At 41.8% G+C, this 20,147-nt stretch overlaps 1 protein-coding gene across 12 annotated transcripts in view; it reads left to right on the forward strand.

Annotated features, from left to right (window-relative positions):
- The window catches only part of LOC134225636 (monocarboxylate transporter 14), a 109,005-nt gene that overhangs the window by 71,310 nt on the left and 17,548 nt on the right, over window positions 1-20,147 (forward strand). For 10 of the 12 annotated variants that reach the window (XM_062705876.1, XM_062705878.1, XM_062705875.1 and 7 more), the window contains 4 exons: window positions 11,388-11,512; window positions 18,470-19,015; window positions 19,081-19,499; window positions 19,566-19,768. In XM_062705876.1, coding sequence (XP_062561860.1) covers window positions 11,388-11,512; window positions 18,470-19,015; window positions 19,081-19,499; window positions 19,566-19,768 — 1,293 coding nt within the window. The remainder of the gene's footprint in view (window positions 1-11,387; window positions 11,513-18,469; window positions 19,016-19,080; window positions 19,500-19,565; window positions 19,769-20,147) is intronic. The other 2 variants (XM_062705884.1, XM_062705887.1) reach the window with 1 other exon arrangement.

The following is a 20,147-nucleotide window of genomic DNA, read 5'->3' on the forward strand; positions in this document are numbered from 1 at the left end:
AGGCTCGCAGATACTGCCGACATAATATATGACACGTTCGATGGCCATCGATCACGCCCAATTGTTAGCACTGGAAGATGTGGCCAGATATAGCACAACAATAATGCATCTCCTACGCAATTCGAGCACCAGGCTAGGGCAGGCGTTATTTGTGCGGTGATTGTTGCTCAGCCCGTCCGATGATCAATAAGGTTGTTATCAGCAATTGAAATCCATTGTCTTATCAATGGTTTCTACATATTCACATACGGTTAGGCATTAGCGGGTAAGCCGCGTCGTAGCAACGCTGTCCATCTTTCATTGTAGCGCATTTTTTTTCGAAAACATTTGTTATCCTGTTCCGATGATATTCTCTTTCGAACCGTTTGTTCAACTGTTTGGGATTCCTCATAAAGCTCCAATGGTCAATTGTCTGGCCACTTCACAATGATAAGAAATAAATAATCGCGATATCTTAAGCCTGCTGGTTGACAACGCAGGGGTGAACGGCGGTCGTTAATAGAGCTTTAATAGACGTAAGAATATATGTAGTAATACATCAATGGTTTGTGTTTTGACCTTGAAGGTTTACTACCAAGTATGAAGTACGTACATAATTAACTCTTCAACTTACTTGCAAAGATAAGTTTTCTGAATCGCTTCAATTTCTGTTATGCGTTTTGACAAAATAATGTAATTTTGATAAGAAAATTATTTTGAGTCGAGTCAAGTACGAGACACTGAAGACGGCCTTACTGTTGAGGTCGAAATACGTATCTGTCAAGATACAATTAAGTGGTGGAATTCAATGGGATTGTATTAACTCGTCTTATGACAAGTGAAAATAATGTAGGCACATTGGCATGTTGCAAGAACACTCGATGTTTGAAAAGTTATGGTCCTTAAGCCTGAAAAAAATCAAGAATATATCGTGAGCATTTGAGAACTATTTAAACACGGTGGTTAGGCATTGGCTAGCGCTTTGCACTGCTATATTCTTTAAGAAAGGTTGGGGGAAGTCATCAACATCAAAAGGTTGCCGCGATATCACATTAGAACCGTTAACCTGGATAACCTTTGAGCATAAAACATATTCAGATACCTAGCAACAGGATAAAAACTAGTTTTGTATTTTCGCCAGTCGCAGAAGCTTTCTACACAAACGAGCACGATAAATGTTCTATTATAGCTGCAAATTGATTAATTTGTTGCAATCAGGTAAACTAATAAATCGTTAGTTTGCACATATCCGTAGAATATTTTCTCTTCTCGTAAAACCTCTCTTTCCTAAAAAAATAACAGAAATTTAGCCATGGGCGTAGCCAGGAATTCGAGTAGGGGAGTGCCAACTTTTTTAGGTCGGCTATAAAAATTATTATAAAAATCCTGCATTCTTCCATAAGTTTTAGAAAACTAGAACCATACATCTGAATTTCTAAACAAATCCTTTCTGAAATAATGCTATAAAATAGGCAGAAAAAAATAATATGCAAGCTTTCTCCAGGAATTCCTTCGACAATTGCTCCAGACGGGAGCAATCTATCAAGGATTCTTTAGGAATGCCTCCAGCAACTTCCTCGGCAAATTTTTCAGGAATTTCACTATAACTTTCGCCAGGAATTGATCCGAAAATTCCACCATTATTTACTCCAATAAATCCTCCACGAACCCCTTCATAAGTTGTGCAGGGAATTCTTCAAATAATTCTTTCGTGCTGTTTCTCATAAAAAATTCTGAAAAACTGCGCCGTGGAATTGCTAAGAATATTCCGGGGAAATTCCGCAGAATTGTCAGTAAACATTCCTGAGAATTTCGCGAAAAATCTTCAAATTTCTTGTGAAAATTCCATTCCTCAAGGTTTTCATCCGAGAATTATTCCGGTAGTTCTATCGGCAGTTCCTACGGAGGTTCCTCTGAATCTGTCCCGAATTTCCTCCGGGAATTCATTCAGGCTTTCTTTCTGGAATTCATTTAGGCTTCTTCAATGTATATAGAAATTCCTCCAGAAGCTCCTCCGATAATTTCTCGGGGGCTCCTCGGGAATTCTCCGGAAGGTGCTCTGATGATGATGATGATAATCCAACTACATACCCCTGCAAAGGTTTCAGCTAGACGAGATTTATCTATAAGTTGAATTTTCTAAAACATTTTTTCGAAAATTCTTCTGGTAGTTCCACTAGCAGTTCCTCCGGGGGTTCCTCTGAAAATTCTTTTGGGAGTTACTTCGAGAATTCTTCCGAAAGTTACTCCGGTTACTCATTTCATTCGGCAGTTTCTCCGGTAGTACCTCCAGGTGTTCCTCTAAAAATTCCTCCGGGAGTTCCATCAGTAGCTCTTCCAAGAAATCATTCAGGCTTTTTTCAGGAAATCAATTAGGCTTTCTTCAGAAATTTAGCTAGAAAAAGTTCTTCCTATAGTTTCTCTGGAAGTTCCTCCGGGAGGTCCTATAGGAATTCTTCTGGGAGTTCTTCCTATAGTTTCTCTGGAAGTTCCTCCGGGAGGTCCTATAGGAATTCTTCTGGGAGTTCCTCCTGAAAATCCTCCGGGAGTTCTTACGAGAGTTCCTCGGGCAGTTACTTCGGGAATTCCTCCGGGCGATCCACCGGCAGTTTCTAAGAGAACTCTTCCGGGAGTTTCTTCCAGAGTAATTTCCGGAGGAACACCCGGAGGAATTTCCGGGGGAATTCTCGGAGGAACTGCCGGTTGAACTTCTGGAGGAATTTCTTGAAGAACTACAGGAAGAATTCCCGGAGGAACTCTCGTGAGAACTTCCGGATGAACTTCCAAATTAACTTCCGAGCTTGAGCTTGAGCTTGATTGACTGCTCGTAGTTGCTACTCCATTATGACCAGATCAGCTGTTCTTGCACAGGGAACCAACAGATGTTTGCTTGGGACTAGCACACATCTTCAATGTACAAGTACTGGTGATCTCATTTGTTAGGTCATACTGGCGACTGCCACGTCAGAATGCAAGTCATTGTAGGGAAGGGGGAGGAAATGATGATGCAATCACTCGCCCACTGCAAGCCGAATATACCTCTGCACTTGCCACGAGTTCATGCGGAATTTGTTGGAATTTCTGGGTTAGGTTGGAGAGGCAGAGGTCCGTCTTGGTTAACGAGCTGCCAATGTGATAGATAGGAGAAGGTTACTGATGGAATTTCTAATTGGATGTAGGAAACGAGCTCTATAGTTCATTTCCAATTCTAGCAGATTACTGTTAGAATACTCAAGTTGAAGGTATAGGAATAGTAATGGAAACGGTATGGAAGTCCATTTCCAGTTCTAGCGATTGCTAGAACATGAGAAATAAAGAGAAAGATACAAAGTAGGAGAATGGAACGGACCTGGGATTGAACCCACGACCTCCTGCGTATGAGGCAGAAGCAGTAGCCATATGACTACCAAGCCCGCTTCGAACTTCCAAATTAACTTCCGAAATGAAAAACTACAGAAAGAATTCCCGGAGGAACTCCTGGAAGAATTACTAGAGGACCTCCCGGAGGAACTCTTAGAGAAATTCTCGGAGAAACTTCTGGAGGAATTTGTAGATAATTTTCTAAAGAAAGCCTAAATGAATTCCTGAAAGAAACCCTGAATAAATTCCCAAAGGAACTCCTGGTGGAACTCCCGGAGGAATTTTCAGAGGAACAGCCGGTGAAATACCCGGAGTTGGATTTTTTGAGGTGCTTTCCCATTCCCTTGCCCGTGAAATTCCTGCCAAATATCCTCCAGGAATTCACTGTGAAGTTCCTGTAGGGATTCCCGGAGGTACTCTTGGAGGAGCTCCCGGAGGAACTGCCACAAGCACTTCCGGAGCAATTCTAACAAGGAAGAATTGAAATAATTATTAGAAAAGTTCCTGAAGGAATTTCCGGAGAGATATCTGTAGGTATTCCAGCAAAATAACAGGAGTATTTAATGGAGAAATTCCCAGATGAAATCCTGAAAGTATTCCCAGATGAATTGCTGAAGAAATTACCGGATGAACTCCCGGGGGTTTGTTCTGAAAAAAATCCTGGGAGAACTCTTGGAAGATATTCTGGAGTAACTCTCAAATTGATTTCTGAATAAAATTCTGGAGTAAATTCCGAGTGAAATCCGGAAAGAATTCCAGGACAATTCCACGGAAAAATTCCTGGAGAAATTATCTAAGGAATTCCTGGAGAAGTACCTGAAGGTATACCCGGAAAAAACCTGGAAGAATTTCCAGGGAAATACTTGGAGTTTCTGGAGAAATTCCTAAAGAAATTTCTAGATGAATTCTTGAAGGATTTTCTGAAGCAATTGCGAAAAGAATTCTAGAATAAAATCCTAGAGGATTTTGCTGTATAATTTACGGAGGTATTCCCGGAAAAAATCCTGGAAGTTATCCTGGAAGAATTAAAGGAAGAGTTCCTGGAGGAATTCCCGGAGAAGTTCCTAGAAGAATTTCCTAAAGAATTATTGATTTACAAGTGAAATTATGGAGCGAAATCGTAGATTTTTCTGGAAGAATAGCCGAAGAAATGTCTAGAAGTAAAACTTGGAGAGAAGAAAAAAAAATTCAAGGAATTTCCCCATAAATTTCCTAAAAAAAATAGTGAGGGGTTTCTAAATATTTTTTTGGAGGAATTTCAATTACATGAGAAGGATTTTCGAAAGATTTTCAAAGGAATTTATGGATAACTTTCCGGAGGAATTTATAAAGTTCCCGGGGAAGCTTCTATAAGAATTTCTGGTAGTAACATATTATTTTGTAGGAGATAGAGAAAAATAAAATATCACATCAAGTAGGGGAACGGTTCGCCACTTCATCTCATAGCTCCTATTTCCATCCCATCAAAAATAAAGCAATGGAAAGGAATTGTGTTTGTTTATTATTTTTGTGATTCTTTTCAGCACTGAGCACGCATGTTGACAAAAAGAAGCGACGAATTTGGTGCCGTATTTCTTTGTTCAGCAATGAGATGGATATATGTACAGTGAGATTGAGATCGAAACAGTTCCCCTATATGAATTCCTCAAGAAGAAAACGAAGTAGATAATATAACAAATAAAACAGCGGTTTATGAATTTCTTAGTGAACACCTAGAAAGTCTAAGGAAAACCACTAGATAAGGTTTAAAATGAGGGGGTCAAACGCAAAGGGGTGTAAGTGACAAAAACCTAGTTTTGAGAAAAACGGGTGCAAAATTTTTCAATATTTTTTCGTCCCATACAAATCGTATGGAAGTTAAAAAAAATACTAATTTTCTGTGAATTTTCACATTTTTTACAAATAACGTACAAACTATATCAACATATTGTCGCAAAGCTCTAAAACCAGAGCATTTTTCGCTATAGTCAACTCAAATTTGACAAAAATGTCACTTACACCCCTCTGCTTCTAACCCCCTCAAATAAGGTTGGATTATAAATTATGTACGGATCTTCTTCAGATCTAATGACCAGATAAATATCACGTTTTGATTCACTTCAAATTTGTTTTCGTATTTTTTGCCAGCATACGTATTTTTGGAAGAGGATTCAGAATATATAAAAATCTCATTTTGGCCAAAAATGTTACATATGCAGTTCCTCAAACAAACGGTTCATTTGTAGGCGATTTCAGTAAGCCAACGCACTCGATTTCAACTTGTCCTCTAGGGCGTTCCGCCAACCCTTATGCGCAATGCGAATTTTTAATTGATTATGTAAGTTAACGTTGGCACGGCAAATGCTGGGTAAAGCGTACCATTGGTACTTCGCGTACCTGAAGGAATAAAATAGACCCCATCTCGCGGTCCTTAGCCTCTTACCCAGCAACTCCTATCCCTACCTCCCCGCGGTGCTGGCCGGGATACGAGCAACCTTAGGGAAGATCGGGTAACCAACCCCGGTGGGAACTATGGTCGTATGCTGACAGGGAAGGGGGGGTTTGCTCCTCTCCGGAGGTACAAATCTTATTGAGCGTCTGTTCTCCATGTCAGGATCGGCTCACAACAGCGTCTGTTCTCCATGTTAGGGGCGGCTGATCATCGTCCGAGTGCCAGCGAGGGACTCTAAGTGAAACTGTGCACCATGGTCCACCGGAAATAAGGAGGAATGGTCCTCCGGAAATTTAGAGGGTTTGGTGTCAGGCCCTGCAAGCCAGCCTTTAAAAATCTTAAGCAACGAACAATCAACAAGAGAGTACGGACCGGAACCATCGGCGAAGACCACTGCGACGAAAAGGGACTAGCGATTGGAAACTCGGTTCGTGGAACTGCAAATCTCTCAACTTCATCGGGAGCACACGCATACTCGCCGATGTGCTCAAGGACCGTGGATTCGGCATCGTAGCGCTGCAGGAGGTTTGTTGAAGGGATCAATGGTGCGAACGTTTAGAGGTAATCATACCATCTACCAGAGCTGCGGCAACACACACGAGCTGGGAACAGCTTTCATAGTGATGGGCGATATGCAAAGGCGCGTGATCGGGTGGTGGCCGATCAATGAAAGAATGTGCAAGTTGAGGATCAAAGGCCGGTTCTTCAACTTCAGCATAATCAACGTCCATAGCCCACACCTGAAGCACTGATGATGATAAGGACGCATTCTACGCGCAGCCGGAACGTGAGTACGACAGCTGCCCAAGCCACGACGTCAAAATCATCATAGGAGACTTGAACACTCTGGTTGGCCAAGAGGAGGAGTTTAGACCGACTATTGGAAAGTTCAGCGCTCACCGGCTGACGAACGAAAACGGCCTACGACTAATTGATTTCGCCGCCTCCAAGAATATCGCCATTCGCAGCACCTACTTCCAACACAGCCTCCCGTATCGGTACACCTGGAGATCACCACTGCAGACAGAATCACAAATCGACCACGTTCTGATTGATGGACGGCACTTCTCCGACATTATCGACGTCAGGACATATCGTGGCGCTAACATCGACTCTGACCACTATCTGATGATGGTTAAACTGCGTCCAAAACTATCCGTCATCAACAATGTTCGACAATGTTCGTACCGCCGCGGTACGACCTAGAGCGACTGAAGCAACCTGATGTCGCCACTGCATACGCGCAGCATCTCGAGGCAGCGTTGCCGGAAGAGGGTGAGCTCGATGGGGCCGCTCTTGAGGACTGCTAAAATACAGTCAAAGCAGCCATTAACGACGCAGCGGAGAACAACGTCGGGTATATGGGTCGAAGTCGACGGAACGATTGGTTCGACGAAGAGTGCAGACAGATTCTGGAGGAGAAGGACGCAGCGCGGGCGGTCGCGCTGCAGCAAGGTACCCGGCAGAGCGTGGAACGTTATAGACGGAAGCGGAGACAGCAGACCCGCCTTGTCAGGAGAAGAAACGCCGCCTGGAAGAAGCGGAGGCGAGGAGATGGATCAGCTGTGCTGTTCTCAAGATACACGCAAGTTCTATCAGAAGCTCAACGCATCCCGCAAAGGCTTCGTGCCGCGAGCCGAAATGTGCCGGGATAAGGATGGGAGCATCTTGACGGACGAACGTGTGGTGATCGAAAGGTGGAAGCAGCACTACGAGGAACATCTGAATGGCGCTGAGAGTACAGGCAGTGAAAGTCAAGGCAGCGGAGGAGATGACAACGTCAGTTCAGCGGACGATGGAAGCCAACCAGCCCCCACCTTGAGGGAAGTTAAGGATGCCATTCAACAGCTAAAGACCAATAAAGCAGCTGGTAAGGATGGTATCGGAGCTGAGCTCATCAAGATGCGCCCGGAAAAGCTGGCCACTTGCCTGCACAAACTGATAGTCAGAATCTGGGAAACCGAACAGCTACCGGAGGAGTGGAAGGAAGGGGTTATATGCCCCATCTACAAGAAAGGCGACAAACTGGAGTGTGAGAACTTTCGAGCGATCACCATCCTTAATGCCGCCTACAAAGTGATATCCCAGATCATCTTCCGTCGTCTGTCACCATTAGTGAACGAGTTCGTGGGAAGTTATCAAGCCGGCTTCGTTGACGGCCGCTCGACAACGGACCAGATCTTTACTGTACGGCAAATCCTTCAAAATCGCCGTGAATACCAGGGCCCAACGCACCATCTGTTCGTTGATTTCAGGGCGGCATACGACAGTATAGACCGCTTAGAGCTATGGAAAATTATGGACGAGAACAGCTTCCTGCGAAGCTTACCAGACTGATCAAAGCAACGGTGGATGGTGTGCAAAACTGTGTGAAGATTTCGGGCGAACACTCCAGTTCGTTCGAATCGCACCGGGGACTAAGACAAGGTGATGGACTTTCGTGCCTGTTGTTCAACATTGCGCTAGAAGGTGTTATGCGGAGAGCCGGGTGTAACAGCCGGGTACGATTTTCAACAGATCCAGTCAATTTATTTGCTTCGCGGATGACATGGGCATTGTCGGCCGAACATTTGCAAAGGTGGCAGAACTGTACACCCGCCTGAAACGTGAAGCAACAAAAGTTGGACTGGTGGTGAATGCCTCAAAGACAAAGTACATGCTTGTGGGCGGAACCGAGCGCGACAGGGCCCGCCTGGGAAGCAGTGTTACGATAGACGGGGATACCTTCGAGGTGGTCGAGGAATTCGTCTACCTCGGATCCTTGCTAACGGCTGACAACAACGTTAGCCGTGAAATACGAAGGCGCATCATCAGTGGAAGTCGGGCCTACTACGGGCTCCAGAAGAAACTGCGGTCGAAAAAGATTCGCCACCGCACCAAATGTGTCATGTACAAGACGCTTATAAGACCGGTTGTCCTCTACGGACATGAAACATGGACAATGCTCGAGGAGGACTTGCAAGCACTCGGAGTATTCGAGAGACGGGTGCTTAGGACCATCTTTGGCGGTGTGCAAGAAGACGGTGTGTGGCGGCGAAGAATGAACCATGAGCTCGCCCAACTCTACGGCGAACCCAGTATCCAGAAGGTAGCTAAAGCCGGAAGGGTACGATGGGCAGGACATGTTGCAAGAATGCCGGACAGCAACCCTGCAAAGATGGTGTTCGCTTCCGATCCGGCAGGTACGAGACGGCGTGGAGCGCAGCGAGCGAGATGGGCAGACCAGGTGCAGAACGACTTGGCGAGCGTGGGGCGTATCCGAGGATGGAGAGATGCGGCCTCGAACCGTGTATTGTGGCGTCAAATTGTTGATTCAGTGTTATCTGTTTAGATGTTAACTAAATAAATGAATGAAAGTTAACGTTCAATTTTATTAGTAGGTATATGTATCCTTAGATAAGTTAGCAAATAAATAGGCATACCTATGTATGAACGTTTCGACCACTTGGAATAAAATCAACACAGCACAGTTTCGAGTCAGAAAGTAACCTAATAGCTAAAAGTATGTGCCTTAACTTTTTCCCTCTATTGGATTTTTCTGCAGCGACAGTGCTGTCTTTGTGCATCAATCACCGTTTATTTTTTTCGATCGTCAATTGAGTATTCCTGGTGAATTGAAAACTCACTTTGTTGATTTCTACGTGTTAACCTACTTGAAAATTTCTCTTGTCATATGATATATTTCGTTATGACTCATAAGTAGGTGCATCGATCTGTGAAAACAGGCTTTTGTTCTTTGGAAGGATATTCCTTATCTATGAGTCACTTTGCTTGAAGAGCAAACGCACTGTGCCTTTGCGAGTGTTTTTACAGAAATCTTCCAAGTGTTTACCATGTGAAATTTTATTTCTCATTCGTATTCTGTTATTAATTGTTTGTTTCAATCAAACGCCTAAGAATATTTTATAGATGCTAAAAATAGAAAACAGATATATGAAACACATAAGGAAATGCCAATATTTCGGAGCCCGTTCACGAGTCGATACTACTTCCCCGCTAGAAGAGCGACAAACTAAAAATAGGTCAGTGTTACGAGATGCTCTGTATAAACAACCCCAACCCAGCTGTGCGCTCGGTTTCGGCGGAGCTTTCCGGCGGCGGTATTGGGATCGCGTGCCAAACGTGGTCACGAAAGAGGGCGTTTAGACGATAGACATAGTGGCAACAGTACCAGCAGCTATCGGTGACGTTTTCGAGACCACTTGAGGCGAAACGCGCGCGGTTCGGAATGGCACTACCAATATGACAGCAGTTAACGTATGTACAGCATGGAGTGATAAAATAGGAACACGTCAAACTGTTATTGCCTATTTCGAACACCAAACTTCGATGTTTTCAGATGTATCAGTTATTGGAGGTGAAATCATAACCTTTCAGTACAACTTTGATATACGAGAAAATGAGATGAAATTATTTAAAGTGAGTGTAAATTTAAGCGTAACTTTGCTTATTAAAACATTTCGTGGTGTAGTGCCTCGTGTATAGCAAATTTCTATATCCATTTCTAAACCATTCTGGTTTTCATCACAATCCCAGTTGATTTGCAGTTTTCATTGTCACGATTTACCGACTTCCCCATTGAAATCCCCGTTTCTGCATGCATGTAAATATTACTGACCCTAGCGAAATTTTATAACAAGGCAGTAAGTACAATTTAGCGACGAACACATTTGTTTGGCCTTTGCTTCAAACCTTCACAAACGATCCAAAACTGTTTTTGTAGTTTCGTATTTTTACTGTTATTCTGTTAATCACATTAATTCAAAGAAGATCCTAGAAACGATTTCACTTTTCATTGCCGCATTCTGTATCACTGTTAGCAAATAAAACACTATACATACTATATTGGTGTGTAATTAACTCGAACGGTGAAGCAGTGTGCGATTGATTAAGGCTGATGTTCGCCAATTAAAAAACCTACTTCATTGATTAAATCTAATTGAGATGTACAATCGTATAGCGCAGAGCCTAACGAAAGAATCTTTGGATATTTATTCTTTCTTATAGATCATCATGCGGGACAAATTTGTTAGAATCTAACTGACTTGCCATGTAGGGACATTGCATCATCCTGAATAAACAACCATCTGACAGAAGTAATTTTTGAGCTGTCTATTTTGGCATACATTAAAATAGATGTTCCCAGCAACAGACATGACAACATAGCTGAGCATCTTAAAAAATTTCCTCACTTTTATGGAATTATGGCTTGTTGTTGACATACACATTCATTAAAGTCGATTTAATCAATTTGTTTGCAGCTCCGTTTGGTTTGTTCTCGCGTGCACGGCTGCAACGGAATACGCTTGGGCCTGTTGTTTTCGGTAATGTGATATTTCTCGCTCAATGTCACTTCAATGGGCTGACACAACAAAACCGTGTCCAGTAGTACGATCATATCGGTATACGAATTGCCCCTTGCGAAATAATCATATCATATTATCAAGAAAAGCGAAATAAGAATGAACGGTTTTTCGAGCTGATACGGGCGATTACGCAATTCATTATGAGTTTATCACGAACTAAACAAATCAAGATTTAAAGAAACCGTTACGAAATTTTACTAGGTTTTAATCCGATTTTAACAAATTCTTGTTGTTTCTTATGCATTTTCCAGACTGATAGTGATATAGCATGCGAGGAAGCATCCAGGTTAACGGCAGATCTACAGGACGAGGCGACACCTGAGGATGACGATGGAATGTGTGAATACCATGATATGCCGCCACCACCGGATGGCGGGTAAGTGTTAATTGCCGGTGCATAATTGGATATGCAGGGGAGAACAGTACATAACGCACCCAGGGGGCAAAATGGCCTCACTCATATAATCTTTGTAGGACATTTACGAACGAACGAATAACAACATTACAATTCAAAATGAATAACTTCATTATTGAGCTGCAATGGAAAAAAATGAGCAAAATCGTTTCATTTTCGCTGAAATTTGACGATTTGTAAATTATTCATTTAACCCGTAAGATTGTCGTTCAATCCATTAAGACAAAACAAACAACCATGCGTTCACCATTATTTTATATGCAATTGAGTCATTTTACATCACCATTCGAGCGTTTTGGCCCAGGCCAATTTTCGAAACTTATTTTAAATGTGTTAGAAAGTAATTAAAACTTTGTTGTTTTGAATTGGGAGATCATTGTTCAATGTAGCTAGTTTTGTAAATTTTACATTTACACGTTGAATTTGTTCGATTCTCGTGTTTATAAAGGTGAAAACATCGAAATAGCTTAAGGAGTGCATTTTGAACTGTTCTCCCCTATAGTTTTTATATAGATAGTAATTCGTGCACAATGCATGGGCGCATAAATAAAAATATGGTTGCTAGTTGCTAGCAGTGGTGTACATAAAAAAGCTGAGCTGAATTTTTGAATATTTAGTTTTTTTAGATGATAAATATGACAATGATTGCACCGATTGCAATAATATGATTATTACAATGTTGGATTGTAACAGTTTGTGTGTGAATGATAAAACTTGTTTTTAAAAAAATATAAGATTCACGCACCCAGAAATCGACAAGTTTATATGGAGTAAAATTTCGGCTTTATTCAATGCACTGACTATTTGTGTGCTTAAAGGTTTTCGAAATAAAAGTGACACAATAGAAGATATTTACATATTACAATTGTTCGAAATATCCAGTTAAAGTTATTCAACTAATTCAGTAAAAGAAGTAGTTTACCCTAGAAATACTACAATAAGAGATCGGCGAAGACGCCATCTTGTTTCCAATCGAACCGTCAAAAGCGGTTCCAATTCGACTTGTTTACTTTTTGCATCCATAAGAAGCAAGCAAAAAGTTCAAGTGATGCCAGTATTATTTTCCCGATTTCATGCATTTTCATACGTTGCCATTTCGACAGTTTTTCACTCCGCCGGTCTCTGGTTATAGGGTGGCTAGTTTACCCATTTATATTTAAAACATTTAGGTTTCAGTTCACTTATTCTGTAATCACACAGCCATAATCGTCTTTGTAGCATTCTGTTACATTTGATGCCTACTTCTTTTTATTTGGTGGGGTTTTATTAAACTTTATATTTTCGGTTCGTTGAATTTTATCGGTGATTTTTTTTTGAGCGTGGAACCACGTCCATTGAGTTTAACTTTTGTGGTTTGTGGTTAGTTGAACTTACTGATTACTATTTATTATTTGCATCTTGTAGGTTGATCACTTTTTGGCAAGTAAACAACCTATCATTCTGAATCTGGCCAATATTTTTCAAATGATATCTACTTGGGCAGTATACGGTTAGTAAGCCAGTAATGGTGCAAAAAGCTCTCTTATTCAGCTCCAAAAGCTTTTCAGTTACTGAAACATTTGGAATTATAAATCTCTTTGATTGAGCACACTTTTTGGTGACCAACCAGTTGGTCATCAACTTTTGTGCTTCCCAGGATTTCAATTCCATGTTTATGGTACAGTATGATAAACCGCAGAAAGGTTCTGGGCCAATAAACTGTGTGTTTGAACTAGCAACCCTATAACCAGAGACCGGCGGAGTGAAAAGCTGTCGAAATGGCAACGTATGGTATGGTATGAAATCGTGAAAATAATACTGGCATCATGTGAACTTTTTGCTTGCTTCTAATTATTACGAATTAAACCTCATTTCGCAAGCTTATCTGCCTTTTCATTACCTCCAATGTCACAGTGTCATGTAACCCAGTACAGATTTACGGAGTTCTCTTGGCACACCTTTCGCAATGAAAGAATGCATTCCCAAACAAATTTTGACGTAGAGGAGGTGGTTCTGTTGTGGTATGGTTCGATTCCTAGTTAGTTTTATGTATAGCAGAACGTACCCTGCGTTGCTCGGGTTTGTTGGCGTTTTTAATGTCAATTTTGGGTTTTTTTTAGCATCGCACTCTAGATCGATTTTCGTGCGTTCGCGTTGGGTTTCCTCCCAACTCGCCCTAATATTGTAATTTGACAATTTTCCAACTTCCCCGTCAAATTGATCAACTCTTAGAATGTACAAACACAGCTGTTCCCAAGACGAATCGATTAGTTAGAAAACGTTGCAAATTGTGAGTTATATTGCCTCAAAGGAAAAGCAAATCATTTATATATAGAGAAGATTTCTCACTTAACTTTTCAAAAAGTCCTAAGTAACATTTTTTTCATGATTCAATTTGAATATTGCAATCAACATATTTCAAGTTAATCTGTTGATTGCAATATTCAAATTAAATCATGAAAAAAATGTTACTTAGGACCTTTTGAAAAGTTAAGCGAGATTTGTATACAAAGTATACAGCTCGGGTACTTATTCAAAAGAACATATGTGATTTTGTAAACAAATATTTATACACCAATTTGTCCAATCTGATGGCACTCCCACGCAAACGAACACCACGACTAAGTGGCCGAAACTTCCTTCTACCTGTTCGTGGTATTGGATTTCGTGGGAGTGTTATTACATTGAACAAATCGACGAGTGAATCTTTGTTGATAAAATCACATACGTCTATTTGAACAAGTACCCGAGACGTAAAGGCTAAATGTTCGCCCCAAAATCAAACTTTTTACAGAAGGCCCGGGAGACCCATAGCACGGACAAACAGGCGTAACACTGGTGAAATTCCCATCGAACATAAGCTTAACAGTGGTTTCAAATTCAACTGTTAAGGAGATTCACATCCAGAAGCGCGCACATCGTATTCCTTTATATTTGATATCTCACATTGGCGCCTTCTGGTGAGATTGTCACACTAAACTTCATTTCGTGCAACATGCACGTTAGGTGGTGGTAAAGTAACTGAACAATGGATTTTAACGCAAATTGTTCTAGCTGTTTGTCTGTGCCGATTGTGTTACGACTCAGTTCTTACCACACGGCCAAGGAGGGCTTCCTTGGCCGTGTGATAAGATGCGTGGCTTCAAAGTACGATGCTGAGGGTGGATGGGTACGATTCCCAGTCTAATCTAGGAAATTTTCGGGTTGGAAATTGGCTCGACTTCCCTGGGCATAAAAGTGGAGCATACATAGATTCCACCTCTTTATTTATTTATTTATTTAGTAGTAATTGTCATCTGACACCTGATGTCTCAATGACTACAAGGGTAAAACTTATCACTGAATCTAACAAGCATACACATAATACATAATCATAATACACAAGAATTAATCACTACAGTAAAACAGAACTTAACAAACTACGTTTGTGTCAAACGGTGTCTCGAAAGTGTGTTGTGAAAACTCGCTGTAGATTTGCTGGCGATAGATTAAAATCAAAGAGGTGGAACACTGCGTTGAAATTGGATGACATATATCGAACTGGATCATGCTGACCATATCGACTGTTTCGAGCACCAAGCTGAATGAAGTCCCTTCTCCTCAGCGGACGCATAGGAGCGTAAAAATTCATCTTACTAAGTATTGCTGGAGAGTCAAAAGCACCATTGAGGATTCTTGCGCTTTTCGTGTTACAAAGGAGTTCCAGATCCGACGGGTTGTGCATAATTCAGACATTTAGTTACTCACTAGAGTTTCCATTTTCCGGTACTTTTCTTGTTCAAGGATTCGAGATAAAAACTGCCCCATATCCTGGGAAATCCGGAATTTTACATAAATATTAAAATAAACCCTGATTACGATGTTACACAAAAGCCTTAAATTGAAATTGAAATAAAATAAGCAAATATTTAGGATATATATTTGCTTATTATAAGGATTTAGCTTATAATTCATAATTATATATGTATGTTGAAAAATATTATTAACAGCAATATATTGATTAGAAAATTATTTTGAACTTTTAGTGGAATGTCTTCACTTATCATAATACGGAACACTTTCCTCTCGAAACCTCTAAGTGCACGTTGATTCTCCACGACCATTGTCCAGGTCTCGGGTCCGTATATAGGTCCAATAAGCGTTTTTGTAGATATTCAGTGTGGTACGGCGGCGAACTCTATTCGATCGGAGCGTTTTGCGGAGTCCAAATACATACGATTTCTTGCCTGATGTGTCTCCGCTATTCTCAGCTGGTATCGTCACCCAAGTACACGAATTCTCCAACCACCTCAATTTCATCACCACCGATACAAACTCGTGGCCTACATTGTCCTCTCTTGAGCCTCTTCCTATCATGTACTTCGTCTTCGACGTGTTGATGACTAGTCCAATCCGTTTAGCTTCCCATTTCAGTCTGATGTAGGCTTACTCCTTCTTCTCAAAGTTACGTGCCATAATATCAATGTCGTCGGCGAAACCAAATGGACGAACTTCGTGAAAATGCTACCACTCGTGTCCCTGCTCTTCGTATTACTCCCTCCAAATCGATGTTGAATAGCAAGCACAAAAGACCATCACCTTGCCGTAAACCTCTGCTCGTTTCGAGGGGACTCGAGAATGCCCTTGAAACTCGAACTACGCATATCATTCTATATCCATCGTTGCCTTGACCACTCGTATCAGTTAGGCCGAAGCCGAATTAGGTTGAAGCCGATGAATAGTGTCGGTACGTTGTATTCGCGGCATTTCTGCAATATCTGACATACGGTGAACACCTGGTCTATGGTAGAGCGTGCGCTCATGAGTCCCGCCTGCTTCTGCCCCATGAGCTCTCTTGAAATTTGTGTTAGTCGACGGCAAAAAAAAATGGGAGAGTACCTTGTAGGAGGCGCTCAACAATGTGATTGCACGGAAGTTTCTACAATCCAGCTTATCGCCTTTTTGTAGATGGGACACACGGCACCTTCCTTCCTTACACTTCTGCGGTAGAACCTCCTCCTCTTAAATCTTGGTAATTATCCAGTGCATCGCGCCAGCCAGTATGTCACTAACGTATTTAAATAACTCTCCTGGTAGTTGATATATCCCAGGGGCTTTGTTATTTTTCTGCAGGTCTATCTCTTCCTCGATTTCCTGGAGATCCGGAGCTGAAAACGCATGTCTTGCGGGCGTGTTCACAGGTTCGCCATCATGCCACCCCAGTTTCATGTCACATCGCCTTTCAGGTGCTCTTCGTAGATGCTGCCAATTTTTTATCACATCACAAGACGACTTCCGCTTTTGGCCTTACACATGTCAGGCTGCGGTATGTGGCCCTTACATGAACGGTTCAACTTCCCACAAAATTTCCGTGTATTATTAGCGCGGTACAGTTGTTCCTTCTACTCACGGTCTCGTGAATTCGTGGATTGTACATGATGAGTTCTGGTACTTAAATTTTAGAACGCATTCGGGTGCAGTCAAAGTCCTGGTATACCGGTTGGGCTCACGTATGACCTGGCCGGTTACGTAAGCAATCATGTCTCGAATCCCACAACAATATCGCTCTTCCTTTGCAATCTAAAATCTCCGGAAGTCCTCCGACAAAAACGGCTGTGCTGTTTCGAATATAATTATTAGAGTATATCATTAAGTGGTTAGAGAAAATCCTTTCGTGGATATCCATGGTTCTAAAATCCAAGTACTCTGGCAACGTATTCTAATTAAGGATGCTTATTGTAATCAATCGATAGTCAGGACCGGGATCGGAAGATTTGTGCACCCAACAAATTGTAACCCTGCCAACTTGTGACGTATTTGAAGAATCAAGAAATTTTAAGGGAGATGTTACCACTACCTTTTTATTTCTGCAGCTCGGCAAAATCCGCACCGCACAGCCGTTAGCCCAGCAAAATAAAAACTGATATTCCAACAAAAATAACGTTTGTTAGCTGATTTTCGGCAAATATTTTGCTGATTTTCAACAATTTTGACAGAAATCTCGGCAAAAAACACGTTTGCTGTGGCTCGGTTGTGCGAATCTCGGTAAAAGTTCAATAAATTGCTGAGATCCCGTTAAAAAAATAAGTGTGTATGGAGACGATTATTTACCGGAGGCCTCGTATAGTCGAAACATTCGAAGACGAATTTCCATCAACTAGATAGGGAGCGGGACCATTTGGGCAGCACCCCCTATTCCCGTCCGCAACGTTAATAACTCGACCGCGTTCCAACCAAATGGCTTGATTTTTTGTACATCACTAGATGTCGACAGAAACTAACCATGTACTAAAAAACAAGTAACTCGGTTGTAATGCGATCGAGTAATGAACGTTGTGGACGGGAATAGGGGGTACTGCTCAAATGGTTCTCTACCCTATATTTTCAAATATACGGCAAATAAATTTAGGCACAGATTCAGTATTCTGGTTCCTTCATTATTGTCGGCTTTGTAGACGTGTGTCGAAATCTGGGAAGCTACGCTATTTTCCGTCATCAATCACGGATATTGAATTGCAATCCATCTTTACTTTGTAGTCGAGAGCAGAGCGTTTTCAAGAAGTCCTTTCATGTGATTGCGCATGAACGTACTTAAGAAAAATGTGACAAATCTTCAACTTCTCCAAGTCTGGCGGAATGTTGGATGGAAATGTACAGTAGTCTAAAACATATGATAGAACTTTAGTTAACATAATCTTTATGAGATTTAGATAGAAAGCAGAAAAGGAACGAGCCAGCAATGGACATTATAAGTGATAAATTCATATAAACTAACAAAGCATTAGAACTCACAATGTCTATTTCTAGTACACTTGATCTGCTTTCTCTTGAAAACAATCTGTTATATAATTTCCATATTAGGTGACTTTTGAAATTGCCTTTTATTACACGTTTTTCTATTGTAGAGAGGTATAGTCCAGGTGATTCCAACTGACAATGTGTTTTTATTCTATTTTGCAGCTACGGATGGGTGATTGTGTTTGCGTCGTTTATGTGTAACATGATAGTGGACGGTATTGCATATACCTTCGGAGTGTTCCTGAATGATTTCGTGGAGTACTTTGGCGAAGGCAAGGGTACGGTTGCGTGGGTGGGTAGTTTACTTAGTGGAATGTACTTAAGCGCTGGTCCAGTGGTGTCGGCGCTGGCGAACAAATATGGCTGCCGGGCAGTCTGTATAGCTGGTAGTGTAATCTCCTGTGTGGCATTTGCTCTCAGTACCTTAAGTCCGAATGTGACCGTGATGATGCTGACCTACGGCGTGATGGGCGGCATCGGATTTGGCTTTATCTATCTGCCTGCCGTCGTTGCCGTCGGGTATTACTTCGAAACAAAGCGTTCCTTGGCGACGGGTATCGCTGTGTGTGGTTCCGGGGTCGGAACCTTCGTTTTCGCTCCATTGGCCAACATGCTGCTGGCGAATTTCGACTGGAAAAGTTCCACGCTCATATTAGCTGGTCTAATATTGAACTGCGCAATTTTCGGTGCTATGATGAGACCCCTCACGTAAGTTCTCTCCATCGCTCAAATTACTGCAAATCATGCTAATTGAAAAACTGTTTCCCACGTAGATATCCTAAGGACGACAAGGTCAAGCCATTAATGCAGCGTATGTACGAGGAAAAGCGTATGCAAATGGAGCGAGGCTCAATCGGTGGTTCCTATTTCATGGTGCAGTTACCCGATGGTACGATGGAAAAAAGACTGAAAGCTCCCCTGAATGCTGATCCTGGCGTCCACTCAAGCTTGGCTTTGGATCAGCTAGCAGGACAACAGGGAATGACGGCAGTAGCCACTCTGCCGACTATCACCGAAGCCAAGGTTCAGGAGCAAAATGGCAACTCAAGCAATTCTTCGTCCGAGTCCGGTCAGATCGAAATGAAAAAGCCTTTGCAGAGGAAACGAACGGGAAATTCGGAGTCCGATGCCAATGAATTCAACAACATGCCGCGCAATGCTTCGCAACCTGCTTTCACCAGTAACCAGTCGGGTGAGTCTGATTTAAATCGTTCTGTGACTGAATTATCAAACCTCTCATTGGTACGTTTCCTCACAGGTATTCCAAAGAACGGATCGGTGCCAACGTTTGACCGTGTCCGTAAACACTCGACAGGTGAAAGATTCAAGCCATCCTTAGCTGCCATTAAAGCAAGTTCTAGAGGTGATGTTGGTAGTAACGGAGATGTACGTAAATCTATGCATTTAAAACTGTCACGCGGCTCCTTCATCGGCAGCAAAAATAATAACGCTGAAGATTTTGTTAGTAGCAGCCACCATTTTTATTATTTTATGAAATTCGATATTCTCTATACGATGTAAATGCGTTTCTTGATATTGGTTTCTATAGTGTGTTTTAAAATTGATGGATTTAACGAATTATGTTGCATTTCTATTATCTAGCTAGCAGCAATAGAATCTCTTTTTGTGCAATGGGTTTAATAAAATTCTCACCCCTATCTTAAATTGTAATTGGATCGGCACATTATCCCGCACCCAAGATAACGTTTATTGCTTATGTTTTGCTATTTTGCTCCCGCTTGTTTCTTGCTTCAATTAACACTTGACTTTCCTGTAGCAGGCACCCGTTGAAACCGGAGTATATTAGCTTCCTAATCGGTTCCTAATTATTGCTTCCTTG

Source organism: Armigeres subalbatus, chromosome 3, assembly GCF_024139115.2.
Source record: "Armigeres subalbatus isolate Guangzhou_Male chromosome 3, GZ_Asu_2, whole genome shotgun sequence".
Lineage (NCBI taxonomy): Eukaryota > Metazoa > Arthropoda > Insecta > Diptera > Culicidae > Armigeres > Armigeres subalbatus.